Here is a 25472-nt window from a genome sequence, read left to right as displayed (position 1 = left end):
ATTTCACTACAAACTCAGTTTCATTACTAGTGATTGTTCTGTTCAGATTGTCTATTTCTTCCTGATTCACTCTGGGGAGGTTGTATGTTTTTAGAAATTTGTCCATTTCTTCTAGGTTGTCCAATTTGTGGGCATATAACTGTTCATAGTATTCACTTACGATTTTTTTTGGTATCTCTGTGATATTGGTTGTTATTTCTCCTCTTTCAGTTCTTATTTTGTTTATTAGGTCCTCTCTTTTTCTTGATGAGCCTGGGTAAAGGCTTATCAATTTTGTTTGTCTTTCAAAAAAAAATATCAGCTCTTGGTTTCATCTTTTCGTTTTTTTTTTTGGTCTCTATTTCCTCTCTGGTATTTATTTCCTTCTTTCTGCTGACTTTGGGCTATGTTTGTTCTTATTATAATTCCTTTGGATGGTAAGTTAGGTTGTTTGAGAGTTTGCTTGTTTCTTTTTTTTTTTTTTTTTTTGCAGTACGCGGGCCTCTCACTGTTGTGGCCTTCTCCCATTGCAGAGCACAGGCTCCGGATGCACAGGCTCAGCGGCCATGGCTCACAGGCCCAGCCGCTCTGCGGCATATGGGATCTTCCCGGACCAGGGCACGAACCTGTGTCCCCTGCATCGGCAGGCAGACTCTCAACCACTGTGCCACCAGGGAAACCCCTGCTTGTTTCTTGAGGTAGGCCTGCAAAGCTATAAACTTTCTTTTTAGAACTGCTTTTGCTGCAACCCATAGATTATGGAAAGTTGTATTTCCCTTTTCTTTTGTCTGGAGGTATTTTCTGGTTTCCCCTTTGATTTCTTCATCAACCCATTTTTTTGTTTTGTTTTGTTTTGTGGCATGTTTGTTAGTCTCCATGTGTTTGTGCTTTTCCCATTTTTCTTCCTGTAGTTGTTTTCTAGTTTCATACCTTTGTGGTTGGAAAAAATGCTGGATGTAATTTTTATCCTCTTAAATTTGTTGACACTTTTTTGTGGCCTAGAGTGTGATCTACCCTGGAGAATGTTTCATGTGCACTTGAAAAGAATGTGCATTCTGCTGTTTGGGGATGGAATGTCCTATAGATATTTATGAAGTCTAACTGGTGTAAGGTGTCATTTAAGACCATTGTTTCCTTATTGATTTTTCTGTTTGGACAGAATGTCCATTGATGTGAGGTGCTAAAGTCTCCTACTATTATTGTATTTTCAATATCTCCCCTTATGTTTGTTAGTATTTGCATTATATAATTAGGTGCTCTTGTATTATGTGGATATATGTTAATGAGTGTTATATTCTCTTGTATTGATCCCTTTATCACTATATAATGCCCTTCTTTGTCTTTTGTTATAGACTTTGTTTTAAAATTTATTTTGTCTGAGTATTGCTACCCTACCTTCATGTCATTTCCATTTGCTTGAAATACACTTTTTCCATTCCCTCACTCTCAGTCTGTATGTTTTCAGCTCTGAAGTGTGTCTCTTGTAAAGAGCATATAGATGAGTCTTTTTAAATCTAATCAGCCACTCTGTCTTTTTATTGGGGCATTTAGTCCATTGATATTTAAAGTGATTGTTGATATGTATGTACTTATCGCCATTTGTTACTTGTTTTCTGGTTGTTTTTGTAGTTCTTCTCTGTTCTTCTTTTCGTTTCTTTCCCCTTTGGTTTGGTTTTCTTTAGTGGTGTGGTTGTGTTACTTTCTCTCTAGTTTTATATATCTATTGTAGATTTTTGACTTGTGGTTACTGCAGGGTTCATATATGTTGACCTATAACTATATTTACTTGTTTTAAACTGGTAGTCATTTAAGTTCAAATGAATTATAAAAGATCTACATTTTAAAAATCCCCCCACCCACATTTTGTTTTTGGTGTCATATTTTATATCTTCATGTTTAACTCTTTACTGTTTATTGTAATTATAGTTGATTTTACGATGTTTTTTCCTTTAATCTTTGTACTAGCTTATGTAAGTGATTGATCCTCAGCCTTTACTATATATTTGCCTTTACTAGCAGACGATGGAGCTGAACATGAGGGCTGTGACAAAGGAGAAGAGGGCCAGGTAGATGAGGCCCTCGACGCCATCGTAGCAGAAGCCTGTGAGGGCCTGCATGTAGTCCTGAGGGCAGGCGGGAATGGGGACGGGGACACAGACGCCGAGAGAGAGAGAGAGAGAGAGAGAGAGAGAGAGAGAGAGAGAGAAAGGAAGAGAGGAAAAGAAAGGTTTTTTCCTTCCTTTTCTTTTTTGTTCATCTTGGGTGATTTCCACTACTCTGTCTTCTAGATTGCTGACTCATTCCTCTGTATCATCAAATCTATTGATTCCTTCTAGTGTATTCTTTATTTCAGTTATTGTATTCTTCAGCTCTGTTTAGTTCTTTTTTTTAATTTATTTTATTTTTGGCTGCATTGGGTCTTCATTTTTGCATGTGGGCTTTCTCTAGTTGCAGCGAGTAGGGGCTACTCTTCCTTGTGATGCGTGGGGTTTTCATTGTGGTGGCTTCTCTTGTTGTGGAGCATGGGCTCTAGGTGCTCGGGCTTCAGTAGTTGTGGCTTACAGTCTCAGTAGTTGTGGCTCGCGAGCTCTAGAGCTCAGGCTCACTAGTTGTGGTGCATGGGCTTAGTTGCTCCGCAGCATGTGGGATCTTCCCAGACCAGGGATCGAACCCATGTCCCCCACATTGCAAGGCGGATTCTTAACCACTGTGCCACCAGGGAAGCCCTGTTTGGTTCTTTATATTTTCTAACTCTTGTTGAAATTCTCGTGGTGTTCATCCATTCTTCTCCCAAGTTCAGTGAACACCTTTATGATCATTACCATGAATGCTTTCAGGTAGATTGCTTATCTCCCCTTCATTTAGTTCTTTTTCAGAGGTTAAGTCTTGTTCCTTCATTTGTAACACTTTATCTCCTCATTTTGCCCAATTCTCTGTGTTTATTTCTGTGTATTAGGTAAGTCAGTTACCATTCCCAATCTTGGAGAAGTGGCCCTATGTAGGAGATGTTCTGTGGGGCCCAGTAGCATGCTCCCCTCTGGTCACCAGAGCTGTATGCTCTAGGGGTGCCTCCTATGTGTGCGGCATGGGCACTCCCACTACAGCAGGACTGACTACTATGGGTGTGCCGGTAGGTGGGGTTGGCCCCTGGCCCAGTTGGCTACAAGGCCATGCCCTGTGTGGTGACTGTGGGCCCACTGGAGGGTGGGGTAGACTTCCACTCTGGTTGGCTGTGCAGCCTGGGGTGGGGCATGAGGCTGCTGCTGGCCTATTCCCATTGGTGGGCAGGGCCTTGTCCCCAGCGCTACTAGGCTAGAGGGAGGATTCCAAAATGGTGCTTACCAGTGCAGGTGTTATCATGGTAGAATGAGCTCCAAAAATGGCTGTTGCCAGCATCTCTGTCCCCAGGGGGAGCCCAGTTGCCTTCTGCCTCTCTAGGCTGCTCTCCAATATCAGCAAGTGAGACCGACCCAGGTTCCTCTCAAGCTACTGCCTCTGTGCTAGGACTCAGAGTGTGTGAGGTTTTCCATTTGCCCTCTAATAGCCCTCTTGCTCTCCTGAACATAAGGCCCACTGGTTTTCAAAGCCAGATGTTCTGGGGTCTGGTCTTCCCAGTGCAGGACCTCTGGGATTGGGAAGCTTGATGTGGGGCTTGGACCTCTTACTCCTTGGAGAGAATCTCTAGGATTGCGATATTCCTCCCGTTTGTGGGTTGCCGACCCGGGGGAGTGGGTCCTGACTATACTGCGTTTCTGCCCCTCCCATCCATCTCATTGTGGTTCCTTCCTTGTCTAGTTGTGGGAAATCTTTTCTGCTAATCTTCAGGTCATTCTCATAGATAGTGGCTCAGTAAGTACTTTTAGTGTTGGTGTATTTGTGGGAAGAGGTGAGTTCAGGGTCTTCCTTCTCCACTGTCTTGGCCACCTCCCCCCCTGTCTTGGCCACCTCCCCCCATATACTTCTTTTTAAAACATCTTTATTGGAATATAATTGCTTTACAATGGTGTGTTAGTTTCTGCTGTATAACAAAGTGAATCAGCTATACATATACATATGTTCCCATATCTCTTCTCTCTTGTATCTCCCTCCCTCCCATCCTCCCTATCCCACCCCTCTAGGTGGTCACAGAGCACCGAGCTGATCTCCCTGTGCTATGTGGCTGCTTCCCACTAGCTATCGGTTTTACATTTGGTAGTGTATATATGTCCATGCCACTCTCTCACTTGGTCCCAGCTTACCCTTCCCCCTCCCCGTGTCCTCAAGTCCATTCTCTAGTAGGTCTGTGTCTTTATTCCCATCCTGCCCCTAGGTTCTTCATGACCTTTTTTTTTTTTTTCAGATTCCATATATATGTGTTAGCACACGGTATTTGTTTTTCTCTTTCTGACTTACTTCACTCTGTATGACAGACTCTAGGTCCATCCACCTCACTACAAATATCTCAATTTCATTTCTTTTTATGGCTGAGTAACATTCCATTGTATATATGTGCCACATCTTCTTTATCCATTCATCTGTTGATGGACACTTAGGTTGCTTCCATGTCCTGGCTATTGTAAATAGAGCTGCAATGAACATTGTGGTACATGACTCTTTTTGAATTATGGTTTTCTCAGGGTATGTGCCCAGTAGTGGGATTGTTGGGTCGTATGCTAGTTCTATTTTTAGTTTTTTAAGGAACAACATTAAATGCACCAACATGCTAATTATAGGGGTCCCAGAAGAAGAAGAGAAAAAGAAAGGGACTGAGAAAATATTTGAAGAGATTATAGTCGAAAACTTCCCTAATATGGGAAAGGAAATTGTCAATCAAGCCCAGGAAGCACAGAGAGTCCCATACAGGATAAATCCAAGGAGAAACACACCAAGACACATATTAATCAAGCTATCAAAAATTAACTACAAAGAAAAAATATTAAAAGCAGCAAGGGAAAAATAACAAATAACACACAAGGGAATCCCCATAAGGTTAACAGCTGATCTTTCAGCAGAAACTCTGCAAGCCAGAAGGGAGTGGCAGGACATATTTAAAGTGATGAAAGGGAAAAACCTACAACCAAGATTACTCTACCCAGAAAGGATCTCATTCAGATTCGACGAAGAAATTAAAACCTTTACGGACAAGCAAAAGCTAAGAAAATTCAGCACCACCAAACCAGCTTTACAACAAATGCTAAAGGACCTTCTCTAGGCAGGAAACACAAGAGAAGGAAAAGACGTACAATAACAAACCCTCCTGTATACTTTAAATCATCTCTAGATTACTTATAGAACCTCATACAATGTAAATGCTGTATAAATAGTTGCCAGCATGTTGCTAATTCAACTTTTGCTTTTTGAAATTTTCTGAAAAATTTTTTCCAAGTATCTTTGATCCACGGTTAGTTGAATCTGCAGATGCAGAGGGTCGACTGTATATGTGAGTGTGTGTGCGTGTGTGTGTATATACACACACGTGTGGGCCTCTATTTCCAGACTCTATTCTTTTCCATTGATCCACATCTATTCTTCACCCCTATACCTCACTGGCTTGATTACTTCAGCTTTATATAAGTTCTGAATTCAATAGTATGAGTTTCCAACTTTGTTCTTTTTCAAAATCGTTTTGGCTTTTCCAAGTACTTTTGTTTTTCCATATAAGTTTTAAAATCAGCTGGGCAGTTTCTACAATGCAGCCTGCTGGCATATCAATTAAGAATGCTTTGATGCTTTTGATCCATTTGGTAGAATTAATCTCGCAACAATGAGCCTTCTGATCTATAAACATGGTATCTCTCTCCATTTACTTAGAACTTTGATTTCTCTTTTCGATGTTGTGCATGTAGTTCCTGTCCCTTTCTAAGGTGCTGCCTGGGCTCTAAGGAGGCACTGGCACGCCTGCACCTCGTTTGTTCTCAGGCATCTCAACTTAAGCTTTTATTGGCCCCTTGTCACCCCTTCCTTGGAACACGCTGCTGTCAGTCTTCCATCTCAGTGAATGGCATCTCCCCCTACTTAGTTGTTCAAGCTGGATAACTGGGCTTCACCACTGAGACCATCCTGATCCCATCTCCCCACAGCCAGAAACAACTCTGCCTCCAAAACACATTTTGAATCCATCCGCTTCTTTCCATCTACATTTTACCATCCTTGACTCAGACACCCCATCTCCCGCCTGGATTATGCAGTAGCTCCCTCATTTTTCTTACTTCTATTCTTGCTCCCTCCCTCTCATGCAAGTGTTCTCTACCCAGAACCAGACTGATGTTTTTATAATGTAAATCTGATCATCTTACTTTGCTTAAAACCCAACAAGGGTGACTACTACCCTTACAATAAAACCCAAATCCCTTTTCATGGGCTTTGCCTACTGCTCTCACTCAACTTGTTTCGTGACCTTCCTTGGGCCTTGCCAACACCAAGCTCTTTTTAACGTTGGGGGCTTTGTACATATCTTTTCCTGCCTGGAGTGGTCTCCCCACAATCTTTGCCTAGAGAACTCCCACTCATGTTCAGGTTTTATTTTAAATGCCATCTTGCAAATCAAAACCACGATGAGATACCACCTTACGCCTGTCCAAATGACTGTCACCAAAAAGACAACAAATAACAAGGGTTAAAGATGTGGGGAAAAGGGAACACTTGTGCACTGTTGGTAGAAATGTAAATCGGTGCAGCCACTGTGGAAACATTATGGAGGTTCCCCCCAAAATTACAAACCTGCCAGGAATTTTTTACTTCTCGGTATTTACCCAAAGAAAATGAAAACATTAATTTGAAAAAATATACCCACCCCAATGTTCACTGCAGCATTATTTACAGTAGCCAAGATCCGGAAGCAACCTAAATGCTCATCAATAGATGAATGGAGGGCTTCCCTGGTGGCGCAGTGGTTGAGAGTCCGCCTGCCGATGCAGGGGACGCGGGTTCGCGCCCCGGTCCGGGAAGATCCCACATGCCGCGGAGCGGCTGGGCCCGTGAGCCATAGCCGCTGAGCCTGCGCGTCCGGAGCCTGTGCTCCGCAACGGGAGAGGCCACAACAGTGAGAGGCCCGCATACCGCAAAAAAAAAAAAAAAAAAAAAAGATGAATGGATAAGGAAGATATGATATATATATATATATATATATATACACACAATGGAATATTACTCAGCCATTTCAAAAAAAATGAAAATTTTCTATTTGTGACAAAATGGGTGGATCTAGATGGTATTATGCTAAGTGAAATAAGTCAGAAAAAGTCAAATACTGTGTGATCCCCTTTATATGGGGAATCTTAAAAAAAAAAAGAAAACAGATTCATAGATAGAGAACAAATGGGTGATTACCAGAAGGGGATGGTGGGGGCAAAAGAGGTGAAGGGGATTAAGAGGTGCAAACCTACAGTTATAAAATAAGTCATGGGATGTAATACACGGCATAAGGAATAGGTTCAATAATATTGTAATAACTTTGGAGACAGATGGTTACCAGACTTAATCATGGTGATCATTTCATAATGTATGCAAATGTCTAATCACTATGCAGTACACCTGGAATTACCATAATATTGTTCCTCAACTGTATTTCAATTTTTGTCCCTTAAAATTTACCACCTTAACCATTTTTATGTGTATTTTGCCGCAATAAAAAAATTGGGGAGAAAAAGGTCATCTCAGAGAGGCCTACTCCTCAGAGCACCCTGATCTTTTTCTTTTAAAGTCTGTAATGTCTGTTTATTTATTTTTATCCAAATAGCTTTCTGACCCACTTCATGGATGCTGAAATGAAGCTGTTTGAGGGCCCAGTTATGGAAATTCCAGGTGTCACTGCTCCCCCACCCCCACCAGGGTTTGAGTGGAACCTGAGGGTGAGAGCTCCCGCCCATGGCTGGGCCAACAGACCTAGCGTCCTGTGCTTTTTGTGTCCCCGTGCTGGCGAGGGAGGCAAGAGGCTCTCCTGGCCCCTCAACTCTGGCCCCTTCCAGCCCCCAGCACATCCTGCCCAGCCCTTCCTTCTGCGTCCTGCTGGCGGAGCCCTCAGACACCCCTGGGACCGATTTCTTCTCCCTAGGCCCCAGGTGCCTCCGTTCACCATTAAGGTCAGCCCCAGCTGGTGGGCACCCCGACTGGGGGCGAGGCCGTGACGTTGCCCCACCTCTGCAGCCAACCCAGCAAGGGTGTGAGGCTCCCCAGACGCACAGGCGACCCGAGGTCACACACCCGGCGGGTGGTCGTCGTGATGCCTAGGGCCCCGCACTCCGTGTGGGCGCGCATCACGACTGGGCAGTGGCAGCCGAGAGTCCTAAGCCTAGAAAAGCCGACCGTCGCGGGCTACCGTGGGAGCAGGCGCTGGTCTGCGGAGGCCGGGCGGGGGCGCAGATGGGGAGCTTCAGGCCACGGGGACAGGCGGCGGGACCCGGGTGGGGCAGAGGGCTCCGGCGGGCTGGGAGTGTGTCAGGGTCGGGCCAGGGGGCGAGCCCGAGGGTGGGTGCGGGCTGGACGGCAGAAGGAGGGCTCCGGGGCCGCAGAGGGGCAGAAGACTGGGGTGGGTGCGTTCGCAGGGACCCCCTGCTGGACCCGCTGTGGGGTGGGGAGGGAGAAGCAGCTGACTGGGGCTGGGGGGCGTCACGGGGAGGGAGGGTCATGAGGCTGGTCTGGGGAGTGTTGAGCTCGGTCCCGGGCTCCGGGGTGGGCTCCTGGGCCAGCTGCAGTGGGACCCTTTAGAGTGGGTTGGTGGCGCCACGCCTCCCCTCCTCCCCACTAAAAACATCTCTGCCTCCCAGCTGCGTGACCTTGGGCTCTGTTAAATGGGCTTATAACATGCCGAAGTGGTAGGTGTTTTCAAAGTAGTAAATAAGATACTTCGTGCCAAGCTGCTTAGTACTTGGTCCTGGTTTACAATCTCCACACTCCCCTCAGGCCTTACCTCCCCTTATGTGAGGAGCAAAGTGAGTCTCTTAGAGACTAAGTAAACCACTTGGGGGTCCCACAGCAGGGGAGTGGCCCCTGGGATTCCAAGCCAGGTCAGCTCAGAGCACAAGGCTTTTGAGGGATTCTGGCTGAGGGCGTGTCCTGGATGCCTCGTGGAGGTGCTGGGGCTGGTTCAGTCCTGTCCCCTTGGGCCAGTTCTCTCCCTCTTGGGCTTCAGTTTCCCCATGTGTTGAATGAAGGAATAGCAGAGCATGGTCTCCACGACTGGGTTCTGCGGGGGGGCCTGGATGCTGCTCTGGGGGGCCGTGTGCAGCCACACCTCCAGGTGCAGGGCCACAACTTGGCTCTCTCAGCTGGTCCCTTCACTGCTGCTGGTTCTGGCACTTGGGACTGGGCAGTGGGGGTCAGGCCAGCTGCGGAGACTTCCTGGGTCCCGAGGATTTTGGTTTCATGTAGTGCAGGACCAGGCTGGGCTGTGGCCTCCTGAGCTTGTGGAAAGTGGGCTCAGGCCCGGGGTTGGGGGGGGGCGGGGGATGGAATGGGGCCTCTCCCCTGACGCTCTGATGGGCAAGTGGCCAGGCTGAGGGCCTGGGAGCCCTAGAGCTGCCCCCCCACCCCATGAATAGTCTCTTCCTAGGGAAGTGAGGCTTCCTACAAGGCCTCCCCTGAGCCCCGTTGCCCACACACCCCTGTGCTTGGTCTTGACGTGGTCCCAAGGCTGCCTGACCCTGAGCTACCCCCTCCCTTACATCTCTTTACCTTCCTCGGGGACTTCTGCAGCCCCACCTCTCTCCCTTGAACCCCCAGCCCTGCAGGGACTACTGAGCTGCCCAGGCTAGTGCTGAGGGCGCCTCAGAAGATGACGATGCCCACGGGCTGAGGAAGGCAGGCCTGATGACCCTTAGCCACCCCCTCACCCTGTCTGGTTCACCCTCTCTCCTGCGTGGTATAGAGCTGGTGGCTTGATGGGGATGGGTTCTGAGAGCACCATGTCTGAACAATGCCTGCAATAATAAGCTGGGTTTCTGGAAGATTCTGTGGTTGAACATAGCCTCTGGGCAGGCCCTCCCTGAGCCAGGCAGAAGGAATGGTTCCTGGGATAGCAGGTGGCACTGCCTGGGACTTTCCACATGCAGGACCAAGGAAGGGGCTGAGCACCAGCTGTCTCCCCCAACACCCCCCACCCCCCAGTATTCACCCTGGTTGGGTGCTGCCTTAGCCTGGTTCCAGGCCCAGGCCTCCACCTGTCACCGGAATCCATCACGTTCTGTGGAGCCTTGCAGCTTACAGAGCTCTCTCACCATGTTGTCTCATGTGGCAAAAGTGCGATGAGGCCCAGGCTGCTGGGCCTGTTTACAGGAGGGCTGCTCCCGGATGGGAAGATGAGTGGGCGGGGGAGCATGGGCTCAGTCCCTGTGTCTGAGCGGGCCTCTGCCTCCCCCTGACTGGCCAGTGGGGAGTAGTCCTGGTGCCCTAGTAACAGGAGAGGAGCCGGAGGAAGCCACTGTGGGCAGATCTGAGGTGGGTCCCCTGCCTCTGAATGTCCACTCTGTGGAGGGAGGGCATCAGGGCCCCACCCCCAGGCCATCTCAGGGAGCCCCTGTCCCAGGGACTTTTCTGGGTTGAAGCTCCAGAAGCCCTTGCTGCTGTCCTAGGACACAGTGGGATTTGAATATGGGCCATCCTGTCTGGGGGCCACCAGACCCCCAATCCTGTCTTCCCACTTGGCATCCCTCAGCAAGGTCTTCAGGGCCAGGAACACCCCTGTCCCTTGTCAGGCAGAGGAGAGATCCCCACGCTGAGTCCCCCTCCCCCTCCGGGTCTAACCTGGCCCCTGCATCCCAGGGGGTTGAAACCACTCTAACATCTTAACCGCCACCCCCCCCCCCGCAAAGAAAAAAAGGCCCAGCCAAAGCCCAGGTCAGAAAAACCATTCTTGTTGGTTTAGTTATCAACCTCATCTGGGAGGGCTGGGGACTTGAAAACAGGAAACGACCCGGGATGGGGTTTTGTCACTTCACATACATACACGTGCGCCCACGCATGCACTCGTGCTGACCACATCCACAGCAAGTGGGCCCTGGAGGGGTATGTGTGGAGACACTTACTGGAAGCCTGAGAATAAAACAAGCTGTGCAAAGACAGTGGACCACCAGGACACACACCCAACAGAAGGGGGTTCTAGGGGCCCAGGAGAGGAGAAAGGCAGAGTGGACTTGGGGTCCCTCTCATCGAACTCCTAACGCCCCTCCATGGCTCTGCGCCCCAGACAGTCCGGGAGCGGGATGAGGTCGGTGCCGGCGTGGAGAGGCCCCTTTTCTGCTTGAGCGTAGAGTCGGTTCTCAACAGAGATGAAGCTGCTGCGAGTGGAGGCCGGCAGGGGTGCCCAGGGGACGGGGCTCTGGCTGGGGAGCGGCGCCCACCTGGGTAGGGGCTGGGGTGGGAGGACCCGGTGCAGAGTTGCCGGGCTGAAGTAGCTGGTGTTGATGGTGGCATAGGGGATGTGGAGAGAGGTCAGGGAGGCTTGGCCGGCTGCCTGCAGGGGAGACGGGGAAGGAGGCTCAAGTGAGGCTCCACCTCGTGGCTCCCACCTCCAGCCCCCTCCATTCCCCTCTCCAAAGCCATCCCCCGATCCTCACACTTGCTCTCCTCTGTGTCTGGGGGCTGCTGTGGCTGGGTGGCTGAAGCTTCATGACAGACCTGGGAGAGGGTTAGGAGGGTCAGAGGCAAAGCATGTGGCTGGCCCAGTGCCGTGGGGATTTGGATCAACAGGGGCTGGGTCTCACCAGTGCCTTTGCCGACGCAGGAGGTAGAAGAGGTAGACACAGCCAAAGAGAAGGACCCCCGAAACCCCCAAGATCCCAGCCAGGTCAGCTCGCAGCATGGTGGCTGGAGTAGGAGCAGGGAGGCCTGTGCACAGGGAGAGACATACTGGTTAGGTGCCTGGCACCCCCAAGTCCCTCCCTGTCCTCCCAGGGCCCCCTCTCCTCATCAGCCCCACCTTGGTCTGGGCTGAGGGAGATGTTCCCACAGGCCTCCTGGGAGCCCTCGGGGAAGGAAGTAAACTTGCAGCAGAAGGTGGTGTTGGAACTGGAGCTTCTCCCCTCGGACTCTTCCAAGGTGAGGGAGATGCTGGTTCTGGTTTCCCAGTGGGCCCGGCAGGCAGGGTTCCAGTGCTGGGTGCCGAACTTTGGGTGCAACACAGCCAGCGTGCTCCCTCCGGCACCATCGGGGCCCCCGTAGCTTACAGTCACCAGGGAGACAGAGCCAGATCCCAGGAATCCACAGCGGACAGTGAAGGACGGGGACTCGGTGGCCTCCATCTGAACCTGCACCCACACCTCAGGAGTCCCTGTGGGATAGGGGCACAGGAGCTAGGACCCAGGCCTGGGTCTCTGCCCCATCCCCATGGCCTCTGCCTCTCTCTGGCCCCCACTCACCAGCAGTGATGCAGAGAGTCAGCAGCGCCAAGAGCAGGCCCAGGGCCCGGGGCCTGTCCATGGCTCCCCTCTGGCCCAGGCTCTGGGGGCTGCCGTGGTGGGGACAGCACCTGTGTTTCCGGTCTCATCGCAGGAAGTTTTTACGTGTGAGCGGGCCCTAGGAGCGCTGCTTGGTGCTGTCCGCAAACCTGCCCCACTTCCTTCTCTGTCTTCCTCAGGGTGGTGAATCCAGGGTCGAGGACCCCCTCCCTCAGGAGACTTAAAGTGACAGTGACAAGGTTTTCCCTGTCCCCAGGCTGTGCTGTAGTGTGAGCAGGCTGGTGGCTCAGGCTCCCTTCCCAGCCCTGCCTTAGGGTACCAACCCTGGGCAAGCTCTGGGGAAGGGCGGGAGGGGGAAGGGAAGAGACGCCACAGGGGGACCTGAGATGTCCTTCCCGTGGGAGGGAGGGCCCCCCTTGTTTCTCCTTAGGGAGAAGGCTCTGACACCCCTCTCACCCCCAGCTAAGGGGTAGGGAAGTGGTGGAACTTGGGAACAGGAAGACCTGTAAGCAGGAGAACCAGCAGGGGAGCTGCCTAAGGGGCAGGCACAGCTTGACCAGTGGCTTGCCTACGGAACTCTGCCCCATCTGCAGCCTTCCTTCCCACAGCTGAGGGCAACTGGTTTCTAGCTGCGAAGGCCAAAGGCGCATAGCCACCTGTGACTCTTCACGCATCTCCAGCCCATCAGGAAATTCTGAAGGCTTCCCATCCTGACCACCTGACCTCTTCTTACCACTCCCACCTCTCGGACACAAGCCATCTTTCCCCGCAAAGTGTTGCTGTAAATTGCTTTCCTGTGTATGTTCGTTTACAGAATGAAAATTGACCAGCATGCTGCTGTAAGCAGTGACAAGTGATCAGAAGGCTTTGTGTCCTGTCTCATCCTGTGCTGAGCTTGCATCTGGAGTGAGAGTAGCTTGGTGAGCTCAAGCTTAGAGCCATGGGTCTGTGTTGAGGACTCCTGTCCAGGGTGTGGTGAGAACTGAGAGGTGGCCCCACCTCAGGGCTGTGGTCCCCTGAGGCCTGCCCTGCACACATGCCCCTGACTCAGCATCTCTTCTAATCCTGTGGTGGTAGCCAGTCGGCCTCTTAAGTAAACTCTACCACCCCATCCACACCTGAGAGGCTGGATAAGCAGGGCCTCCAGTCACTTCACTGCTCCCAGCCCAGGTAGCATTCATTCTCTCAACCCTTTGAACTTCTCTCAGGCTCGGTGTGCCAATCTCCAAACCTGACTCTGACCCACTCTCACCACTTCCTCCACTACTGTTCCCGACACAGGGGAGGCCTGTGCAAAACCCACCCACTTCAAGGAGGCCCAGCCCAGCGTGGGTGCCAAGCAGCTGGGCACGTGGGGCTGCCAACCTCAGTCTCCCTAGCCTGGAAGACCCTTATCTTCTCCCCAGTTTGCAAGGGTCAGATCAAATCCCACCCACTCCAGGAAGCTGAACTGAGTGAGCTTTTCCTTCTTGGACAACCATTGCACAGATAGCGGGCCCTAGGTGGTGGCTCTTTTATTAACCTCCACACAGTCCAAGTACACATAGAGGAGCTCAATACTGGGTGATCAATGGATGAATGAAAAGCCACGGCACGAAGTTAACTACTCACAAAATTTTCCATTTTTTTTAGTCTTGTAAGCCACGTTGTCCCCAGTAAGTTCTCATTGTATAAGATTCAAAAAACAGAGTAGAAAACATTACTGTTTTTCACCAGCCTGCCCATTCCCTTTTCCCTCCCCATTTTAATTTTCAATAAGGCTAAAATTATCAATCTTTTATTGTTTCTGGATTTTGTGTATTGCTTAGGAGGGCCAAATTATAAAAATAACTTTATAGGTTTCTTTTTATGCTTAACTCTTATGAGGGTTTATTTTTAGCCCATGAATAATTTTAATTTGGAGGTGGTGTTATTTTACAATTTAGGTGGACAGCCAGATGCCTTCAAACTACTTGTTGAATAGTCACTTGCCATCTTTTAAATTTATTATTATTATTGATGTATAGTTGAGTTACTAGTTTCAGGTGTACAACACAGTGATTCAAATTTTTAAGTAATTATACTCCACTTAAAATTATAAAATATTGGCTATATTCCCTGTGCTGTACAATCCTTGAAGGCTTATTCTTTTTTTAAACTGAGGTACAATTAAGGTACAAAATTATACAAGTTTCAGATGTACAACACAGTGATTCACAATTTTACAGGTTATATTCCATTTATAATTATTATAAAATATTGGCTATATTCCCTGTGTTACACACTAGATTGTTGTAGTTTATTTATTTTATACATAGTAGTTTGTACCTCTTAATCCCCCACCCCTATCTTGCCCCTCCACACTTCCCTCTCCCACTTGGAACCACTAGTTTGTTCTCTATATCTGTGAGTGCTGCTTTTCTACTATATTCACTAGTTGTATTTTTTAGACTCCACATATAAGTAATAACATAGAGTATTTGTCTTTCTCTGTTTATTTTTGGCTGTGTTGGGTCTTTGTTGCTGCGCACGGGCTTTCTCTAGTTGCAGCGAGCGGGGGCTACTCTTCATTGGGGTTTGCAGGTTTCTCATTGCGGTGGCTTCTCTTGTTGGGAGCACGGGCTCTAGGCGCGTGGGCTTCAGTAGTTGTGGCGTATGGGCTCAGTAGTTGTGGCTCGCGGGGTCCAAAGCGCAGGCTCAGTAGTTGTGGCGCATGGGTTTATTTGCTCCACAGCATCTGGGATCTTCCCGGACCAGGGCTCAAACCCATGTCCCCTGCACTGGCAGGCGGATTCTTAACCACTGTGCCAGCAGGGAAGTCCGTCTGACTTATTTCACTAAACATAATACCCTCCAGGTCCATCCACACTGTTGCAAATGGCAAAATTTCATTCTTTTTTATGGCTGAGTAGTTTTCTATTGTATATATGTACACCACACTTATTTATCCATTCATCTGTTGATAGACACTTAGGTTGCTTCCATATCTTGGCTATTGTAAATAATGCTGCTATGAACATTGGGGCGCTTGCATCTTCTCAAATTAGTGTTTCATTTTCTTTGGATATATGCCCAGGAGTGGAATCGCTGGATCATATGGTGGTTTTATTTTCAGTTTTTTGAGGAACCTCCACACTGTTTCCACCAATTGGCTGCACTAATTTACTTTCCCAACAACAGCGTACAATGGTTCCCTTTTCTCCACCTCCTCACCAACATTTGTTATTTGTGGTCTTCTTGATGCTAGCCATTCTGAAAAGTGTGAGGTGATAACTCATCGTGGTTTTTATTTGAATTTCTCTGATGATTAGTGATGTTGAGCATCTCTTCACGTGCCTGTTGGCCAATATTTGTCTTCTTTGGAAAAATGTCTATTCAGGTCTTCTGCTCATTTTTTAATTGTTTTTTTTAAAAAAATATTGAGTTATGGGACTTCCCTAGTGGTCCAGTGGTTAAGACTCCGTGCTCCCAATGCAGGGGGCCTGGGTTCGATCCCTGGCTAGGGAACTAGATCCCGGATGCCACAACTGAAAGATCCCGTATGCCACAACGAAGATCTTGCACGTGGCAATGAAGATCCCGCGTGCTGCAACTGAGACCTGGTGCAGCCAAATAAATAAATATTTTTTTAAAGTATTGAGTTATACGAGCTGTTTATAAATTTTGGGTATTAATCCCTTATCAATCATATAATTTGCAAATATTTTCTCCCATTCAGTAAGTTGTTTTTCTGTTTTGTCAGTGGTATTTTTTGCTGTGCAAAAGCTTTTAAATTTAAATAAGTCCCACTTGTTTATTTTTACTTTTATTTCCTTGGCCCTTGGCAAAAGATTTAAAAAATACATTGCTATGATTTATATCAAAGAGTGTTCTGTGTTTCCTTCTAGCTTTATGGTTTCCAATCTTACGTTTAGATCTTTAATCCATTTTGAGTTTATTTTTGTATGGTGTGAGAAAGTGGTCTAATCTCATTCTTTTACATATAGCTGTCCAGTTTTCCCAGAACCACTTATTGAAGAGACTGTTTTTTCCCCACTGTATATTCTTGCCTCCTTTGTCATAGATTAATTGACTGTAAATGTATGGGTCTATTTCTGAGCTCTCTCTTCTTTTCTGTTGATCAATGTGAATGTTTTTGTGCCAGTACCATACCATTTTGATTACTGTAGTTTTGTAGTATAGTCTGAAGTCACAGAGCTTGATACATCCAGCTTTGTTCTTCTTTCTCAAGATTGTTTTGGCTATTTGGGGTCTTTTGTGTTTCCATACAGATTTTAGAATTATTTGTTCTAGTTCTGTGAAAAAAAAAGTCATTAATATTTTGATTGGGATTGCACTGACCTTATAGATTGCCTTGGGTAGTATGATCATTTTAATAGTATTCTTCCAACCCATGAACACGGTATGTCTTTCCATCTGTTTGTGTTATCTTCAATCAATTTCTTTCAGCAGTGTCTTAGTTTTCCAAGTACAGGTTTTTTATCTCCTGAGGTAGATTTATTCCTAGGAATTTTATTCTTTTGATATGACTACAAATGGGATTATTTCCTTAATTTCTCTTTCTGATAGTTTGTTGTTAGTGTAGAGAAATGCAGATTTCTGTATTTTAATTTTGTATCCTGCATCTTTACTGAATTTGACGAGTTCTAGATTTTTGGTGGCACCTGTATGATTTTCTACATATAGGAAATCATTAATCATGCCATCTGCAAATGGTGACAATTTTACTTCTTCCTTTCCAATTTTGATGTTTTTATTTATTTTTCTTTTCTGATTATTGTGGCAAGAACTTCCAATACTATTGTTGAATAAAAGTGGTGACAGTGGGCATCCTTGTCTTGTTTCTGATCTTAGAGGAAGTGCTTTCAGCTTTTCACTGTTGACTATGATGTTATTTGTGGGCTTATCATATATGGCATTATATCAAAGTATATTCTTATACCCATTGTGGAGAGTTTTTTTTTTTTTTTTTTTTGGCAATACGCGGGCCTCTCACTGTTGTGGCCTCTCCCGTTGCAGAGCACAGGCTCCAGACGCGCAGGCCCAGCGGCCATGGCTCACAGGCCCAGCCGCTCCGCAGCATGTGGGATCTTCCCGGACCAGGGCATGAACGCATGTACCCTGCATCGGCAGGCGAACTCTCAACCACTGCGCCACCAGGGAAGCCCAGTGGAGAGTTTTTATCATAAATGGATGTTGAATTTTGTCAAAAGCTTTTTCTGCATCTATTAAGATGATTATATGATTTTTATGCTTTAATTTGTTAATGTGATGTAACACATTGATTTGTAGATACTGACCCATCCTTGCATCCCTGGGATAAACCCCATTTGATCATGGTGTATAATCCTTTTAATGTATTGTTGGATTTGATTTGCTAGTATTTGGTTGAGGATCTTTGGATCTATGTTCATCAGTGATATTGGCCTATACTTTTCTTTCTTTTTTTTGTGATATCTTTGCTTTTGGTATCAGGGTGATGCTGGCTTCATAGAATGAGTTCAGAAGCATTGCTTTCTCTGCAAATTTTTTGGAATAGTTTGAGAAGGTTAGGTGTTAACTCTTCTCTAAATGTTTGGTAGAAGTCACCTGTGAAGTCACCTGGTCTTGGTCTTTTGTTTGTTGGGAGTTTTTTAAATTACTGATTCAATTTCATTAGTGATCATTGGTCTGTTCATATTTTCTGTTTCTTCCTGGTTGAGTCTTGAGAGATTGTACATTTCTAGGAACTTGTCCATTTCTTTTAGGTTGTCCATTTTATTGGCATATAGCTGTCTAGTAACTTTTTATAATCCTTTGTACCTCTGTGGTGTTGGTTGTAACTTTTCCATTTTTGTTTCTGATTTTATTGATTTGGGCACTCTTTTTTCCTTGATGAGTCAGGCTAAAGGTTTATCAATTTTATCTTTTCAAAGAACCAGGTTTTAACTTCAATGATCTTTTCTATTGCTTTTTAAATCTCTATTTCATTTATTTCTGCTCTTTATGATTTCTTTCCCTATACCAACTTTGAGTTTTATTCTTCTTTTTGTAGTTTTAGATGTTAGGTCAGGTTGTTTGATATTTGTATCCTGAGGTAGGCTTACATCACTATAAACTTCCCGCTAAGAACTGCTTTTGCCATGTCCCATAGATTTTGGATTGTTGTGTTTTCATTTCCATTTGTCTCCAGGTACTTTTTAATTTTCTCTTTGATTTGTTTTCATTGACCTATTGGTTATTTAGTAGCATTTGTTTAGCCACCATGTGTTTGTGCTTTTTGCAGTAGTTGATTTCTAGTCTCATAGTATTGTGGTTGGAAAAAATACTTGATATGACTTCAATTTTCAAAAATTTGCTGAGACTTGTCTTGTGGCCTAGCATGTGATCTAACCAGGTGAATGTTCCATGTGCACTTGAAAAGAATGTGTATTCTCCTGCTTTTGAATGGAATGTAATATATATATAAAGTCCATTTGGTCCAGTGATTCCCTGATTTTCTCTCTAGATGATCTGTCCATTGATGTAAGTGGAGTGTTAAAGTCCCATACTATTACTGTTACTGTCAATTTCCCCCTTTATGTCTGTTAATATTTGCTTTATGTATTTAGGTGTTCTATGTTGTGTGCATATATATTTTTATTCATTGTTATGGGATTGATCCCTTGATCATTATGTAATGTTCTTGTCTCTTGCTCAGCCTTTATTGTAAAGCCTGTTTTGTCTGATACAAGTATTGCTACCCCAGCTTTCTTCTGATTTTCATTTGCATGGAATACTTTCCATTCCCTCACTTTGTGTATCTTTAGATCTGAAGTGAGTCTCTTATAGGCAGCATATATACGGGTATTTTTGTATCCATTCAGCCACTGTATGTCATTTGATTAGAGCATTTAGTCCACTTACATTTAAAGTAATTACTGATAGGTATGCACTTATTGCCACTTTCTTAATCGTTTTCTGGTTGTTTTTGTAGTTCTTTTGTTCCTTCTTCTTTTATCCTATTCCTTTGTGAATTGATGACTATCTTTAGTGTTATGTTTGAATTCCTTTCTATTTTTTGTGTATCTATTACAGATTTTTGGTTTGTTATTACCATGAGGTTTACATATAGCAATCTATATATGTGTGATTAAGTTGCTGATCTCTTGATTTCAAATGCATTTTAATATCTTTTTGTTGTGTACCCTTTAACTACTTATCGTGAGCATACATGATTGTACTACTTTTGCCTTTTAACCTTCCTAATAGCTTGTATGTGGTTAACTTACTACCTTTCCTGTGTATTTGCCTTTACCAACGAGCTTTTTCTTTTTGTAATTTTCATGTCTCTAGTAGTGGGTTTTTTTTTTTTTTTTTTTTTTTTGCTTAGGCAAGTCCCTTTAACATTTCTTGTAATGCTGGTTTGGCGGTGCTGAACTCGTTCAGCTTTTGCTTGTCTATAAAACTTTCGATCTCTCCATCAAATCTGAATGAAAACCTTGCCGGGTAGAGTATTCTTAGTTGTAGGTTTTTCCCTTTCATCACCATATCATGCCACTCCCTTCTGGCCTGCAGTTTCTGCTGAAAAGTCAGCTGACAGCCTTATGGGAATTCCCTTGTATGTACCTTGTTCCTTTTCCCTTAGTGCTTTTAACATTGTCTAATTTTTGCCATTTTAATTACAATGTGTCTTGGTGTAATCCTCTTTGGGTTGATCCTGTTTGGGACTCTGTGCTTCCTGGACCTGAATGTCTGTTTTCTTTCCCAGATTATGCAAGTTTTCCACCATTATCTCTTCAAATATGCTTCCTGCCCCTTTCTCTCTCTCTTCTCCTTCTGTTCTGGGACCGCTATACAGTGTGTGTTAGTGTGGTCCAGTTGTACTGTCCTCACTTCTTTTTATTCTTCTGCAGCAATTGCCACTACTGTCTTCCAGCTCACGGATCCATTCCTCTGTTATCACTTTAATCTACTGTTCTTTCTGGTGTATCTTTCATTTCAGTTATTAAATTCTTCATCTCTATTTCATTCCTCTTTGTATATTCTTTCTTAAAAACTTCTAACTCCTCACTCTGTTCATCCATTCTTCTCTGAATTTCTCTGATCATCTTTACAATTGTTACCTTCAACTTTTTATTGAATAAATTGCCTACCACCTCCACTTCACTTAGTTCTTCTTCTGGGGCTTTATCTTTTTCCTTCACTTAAAACATATTCCTCTGTCACCTCATTCTGCCTGATCTGCTGTTTTTATTTCTATGTAACTGCTAGATTGGTTACATTCCCTGACCTTGGAAAAGTGGAGTTTTGTAGGAGACGTCCTATACATCCCAGCAGTGCACTCCCCTCTGGTCACCAGGTCTACATGCTCTAGGGGTGCCCCCTATGTGGGCTGTTGTGGCTAATTACCATGGGCAGTCTGGTAGGCAGAGCCGGCCCCCAGTCCAGGTGGCTTCTAGACCCTGCCTTGCGCAGAGCCCATCAACTAGTTGGGGCCGGGTCACAAGGCAGCTGGTTGCAGAACCCCAGGGGGCCCCAGGAATCTTGATGTTGGTGTCAGCTGGCTAGCTGGGTGGTGCTAGATCCTGGGTTCTCTGGCTAAGAGGCGCAAGGTGTCCCAGAGCTGAAGCTGACCTGCTTGTGGGCAGGGCCAGGGCCTAGGGGATGCTAGGGCTGGTGCCTACCTGCCTGCTGATGGGTGGCCTAGGTCCTGCCATGGCATGCTGTGGTCTGTGGCTAATATCTACCTGCTAGTGGGTGGGGCTAGTGAATGCTCACTGGTGTGAGGTTGGTCCTCAGCCTAGTGCCAGCTCACTAGTACGTGGACTCAGGGCCCAGGGTGTCTTGGGACTGGTGCTTGCCAACTGGTGGGTGGAGCTGGGTCCTGGGTTTAGTGTGAGGTGAAGTCAGGTCCTGTGCCCCCCAGTGGACACTGGCTGTGAGCTCAGAGGGTCTTAAGGAAACCTTCCTGCTGGTGGGTGGGGCTGCCCTGGACCCCAATCTGGCCCACCAGTGGGCGGACACCAACCCCAGGACCACCCCAGCCCTGCAGTTTGCTATGTCAGGACCCAGCCAACATACCAGCAGCAGACGGGTACCAGCCCCAGAACCCCCTGAGCCATGGCTAGTTGCTTGGCCTGAGATATCCCCGAACTGGTGCCTACAGGCTGTTGGGTGTGAGGAGCAGTGGTGGGGCTAGGTCCCAAGGCTAACGAACTGGAGGGAGAATTCCAAAATGGTACTTACCAGCACCAGGGTCCTTGTGGCAGAAGCAGCTCCCCAGAATGGCTGCTGCCAGCATCTAGGTCCCCAGGGTGAACTCGTTGCGTTGCCTCCTGCCTCTCCGGGAGACTCTCCAAGATCGCACGTGGCTCTGACTCAGGCTCCTTTCAAATTACTGCTTCTGCCCTGAGTCCCTGAGCATGTGGATTTTGGGTGTACCCCTTAAGAGTGGAGTCTCTCTTTCCCACAGCCCTCTGGCTCTCCCCAAAGTAAGCCCCTCCAGCCTTCCAAGCCGTTCTGGGGGATTCATTTTCCCAATGGCTGGGGAGCCTGATGTGGGCCTCTGAGCCCTTGCTCCTTGGGGACAACCTCTGCAACTGTAATTACTTTTGTGTTTGAGGGTTGCCTGCTCCGGCGGTATAGGTCTTGACTATACTCCAACTCTGCCTCTCTTACCCATCTTGTGGTTCCTTTTTAATATCTTTAGTTGTAGAAGATCTTTTCTGGTAGATTCCAGTCTTTTTCACCAACAGTTGTTCTCTAAATAGTTATAATTTTGGTGTACCCATGAGAGGAGGTGAATTCAGCATCTTCCTACTCCATCTTGGTCAAATTCCCTCAGTCTCTTGGTGTCTTAATCATAAATTCTCACAAATGGGTCTACTTCTGGATTCTCCTTCCTAATCTATCCATTGTTTTGATTATTCCTGTGTCACTATCAAATGGTCCTAAGTAGAATGCTTTTACATTTTGATATTGAAGGTACTCATCCTTTCTCAGTTTCTTGGCTATTCCTGAACAGTATCCAGAATTTTGAGCTCTGGAGACACAAAAGGTCATTAAATCTAACTACATGAGCCCTGTATTCATCATTGTTGGCCTCTTTCCTCTTTTGCCTTGAGGTACAGGTTAGACAACACAGGTCTGGTTAATGGCCACCTCCTGCTCTAACATTTCTTGGTGAAATCCCTGCAGCCACAGCCCAAGTCCTGCTGCAGAGAAAACGGCCCTTGTGGTCAGTCTCTAGAATTAGGCCCTTGAGGCTTTGAACTGGTGCCAGAATTTCACAGCTCTTCAATATTAGGTAAAGCAGGAATAGCCCACCAGGGGACCACACTCTACTTGAGTGTAACTGAGAGGATTTTAGCATAGGTGCAGCACTCTGCTCATGACTGGCTCAAGCCCTCTCTTAGTGAATCCTGGTGACCATTCTTTTATATGAGACATTCCTCATTTGAGTTTGTAGCATGAGACTCATTTATTTTTACATCTATTTTAAATGTGTGTAATAAGCCACTTAAGTTCCTGCATCAAAACAATATAAATAGAAGATAATATCTGAGTATACACTACATGCTAAATTTGTAACTATGAAGCTAATATATGTGAATCACTCACAACAATCACCTTAAGAGGAAACACTGTTCAGCATCACAAGGCTAGTAGTACACAGTGAACAAAAATGTAGCTCCAGAACCCACACTATTAACAACCATGCTGAGCTGCTTCTCCCAGTGGAAAATTTAAATTGAATTACAAGGTTTTTGTCACAAAAGCCAGCAGCCCCTGCCACGTCAGCGGAGAACCTGTGCTGAGTTCCCAGATCGGGATGCCTCCCCCTCCTGATGTGAGCGGCTACAGCACCAACACAAGATGCTTTACTTTTCAGCTTCTACTGCACACTCAGCCCCATCACTGGGTCTAATCTGCTGAATTAAATATATTTTCCTTCAGGTTTCCCCAGGATTCTGGGCTCCTGTTCTCTAGTTTCCTGAGGTTCACAGGTTCATCTTTGGTGAGTTTGCTGGTTTTCTCACTGTTTCTCTGCTTCTTCCTGACCACACTCTTCAGTGCCTATTTCTCAGCCATCCCAACTAAACACACAGGGTTTTCAGTGAATCTGTGCTGAAGAGTGACTTGTTCTGTGGACCCTTTCCAGGATCGCAATGTTCCACCCTATCCCCTGGGAAGGAACTATAGAGCTCAAGTAAGACTTCAAAATGTTTTCATGTGAAAATACCTCACCCCCGCAACCTCTCATGTCATCCAAGCACAAATTCTTCTTTCATCCTGTAACCCCCAGGGTCAGTGTTGACTGGAGTTCAAAGGACAAAGTGAAGACTTTAAGTGTCACTTAGCTGAAGACTTTTCTCAGCAATCTGGAAAAGCCCTGTTCACTTTATAATTTAGGAGAGAACAACAACTCACCTTCTGGCAGAGCTCATGGTCACAAGGGAAGAAAAAGTCTTACTGAAAAATATTTTAAATGATTTAAAAGCAATGATTCAACAGTAAGATTAACAGGCCATGCACAGCAATGCCAGTTCCCTGAAAAGCATTCCTTGCTGTCACTTGTCAACATGGGGAAGGTTCAGCCTGTGCAGAGGCCTCCACCTCTCCTTCTGGAACTGGCCTCAGCTATGGTTCCAGCTGGTGTTGGGCCTGACCAGCTGGTGTTGCTGCTCATGAAGCCCACAGCCCTGCCTCTGCCAGCACAGGGCTTACTGGCACAAAACGCTTCAGAGCTGTAGTTGTCAAGGTGGGGCATTTGCACTGCACATGGTACAAAATATCCACTGGCGTCATGCAGGAAAAATTAGTATTTCTAATTTTTAAAGATAACAGTAATAAAAAGTTAACTTCATTGTATTTTTAAGTGACACTGGTACCCTCACTGGGATCCTCATGCCATGGTTCACCTCTAACAAGATCAGTATCCTAAGGTCAGAGAGGCAAATTCAAGATTATGACCAACTGCAACTTATGTGCTACAGGATGTAATGGTTTTGTGGTCCCAAACAGTATATACCCCCTTTAAGAATGCTGTTATTTGAATTTGGAAATCATTTTCTGACCTGTTGACAAGTCTTCCAAATGAAGAATCTCAGTGGGTTTTGACTCATTTATTTAAAAAGTAATCAATGCAGCCAAAGAAGCACCTATTCTACTTGGATTTACATATGTTTGAGACATACTCTTTTCAGTTATGAAGGTCAGTTTATTTTGAGAGTTTTTAATGAAATTTCAACTAGAACTTCAGAAAATGTTAAGCCATGATTTTAAAATTGTTTCTCAAAACAGGCGGAGTAGAAAGACGTGAGCTCACCTCTTCTTACGAAAACACCAAAATCACAACTGCAAAACAACCACTGACAAAAAAATGCTGGAACCTACCAAAAAAGATATCCTACATCCAAAGACAAAGAAGAAGCCACAACAAGACGGTAGGAGGGGTGCAATCGCGATAAAAATATTTCTCACTTTGCTCAGTACAACGTTTCTTTTAGAGCAAAAGTGTTTTTTGTACTGTTAACCAATAAAATACTTAAAAACATTTATTTCACCATAAATTCATCCATTACATCTTAATGTGTATAATAAATAAGTGCTAAATTTTAATATATAAATAATTTTTAAACTGATAAATATGTCCAAACTTCTGGCATCTTATGACTCTAAGGTTCTGTTTCAGTTCCTAGTGCTACGTAGCAAAACTAGTGGTGTAAACACCATTGTTTTATCATGCTCATGGATTCTATGGCTCAGGAATCTGGAAAAGGTACAAGAAAGATGGCTTGTCTCTGCTCTCTGATGCCTGGGACCTCAGCTGGAAGACTCAAAAGCTGGGTGTTGGGATCATCTGATTCACATCTGAACCATGTCTTGTGGCAGATGCTCAACACAGGCTGGGACCTCAGCTAGGTCTGCTGGAGGGACACCTACATGTGGCCTTTCCATGTGGCTGCTTGGGCTTTCTCACAGCATGGTGCTTGGGTGCCAAGAGTAAACATCTCAAGAAACAGGACGTGGAAGCTACCAGTTTCTTCAAGGTCTGGGCTTGGAAAGTGGCCCAGCTACACTCCACCATATTCTGTTAATCTAGCACTCACAGAGCCCATATTCAAGGGGAAAGGACTTAGTCCCAAACTCTCAATATATTAAGAGTGGCAAAGAATTTGG

The 25472-nt window shown here is 45.9% G+C and overlaps 1 protein-coding gene across 1 annotated transcript; it reads right to left on the bottom strand.

Moving 5' to 3' along the window:
- Positions 1-11110: 11110 nt before the first annotated feature.
- PVRIG (PVR related immunoglobulin domain containing) lies at positions 11111-12372 on the bottom strand. Its single transcript, XM_030845948.2, has 5 exons — positions 12312-12372; positions 11873-12223; positions 11658-11781; positions 11511-11571; positions 11111-11407 (listed from the first exon to the last, which is right to left on the bottom strand). Exons 1-5 carry the CDS (start codon positions 12370-12372, stop codon positions 11111-11113), a joined length of 894 nt encoding a protein of 297 aa, XP_030701808.2.
- Positions 12373-25472: the final 13100 nt, after the last annotated feature.

Source organism: Globicephala melas, chromosome 15, assembly GCF_963455315.2.
Source record: "Globicephala melas chromosome 15, mGloMel1.2, whole genome shotgun sequence".
Lineage (NCBI taxonomy): Eukaryota > Metazoa > Chordata > Mammalia > Artiodactyla > Delphinidae > Globicephala > Globicephala melas.
This window is presented reverse-complemented; position numbering and strand designations above follow the sequence as displayed.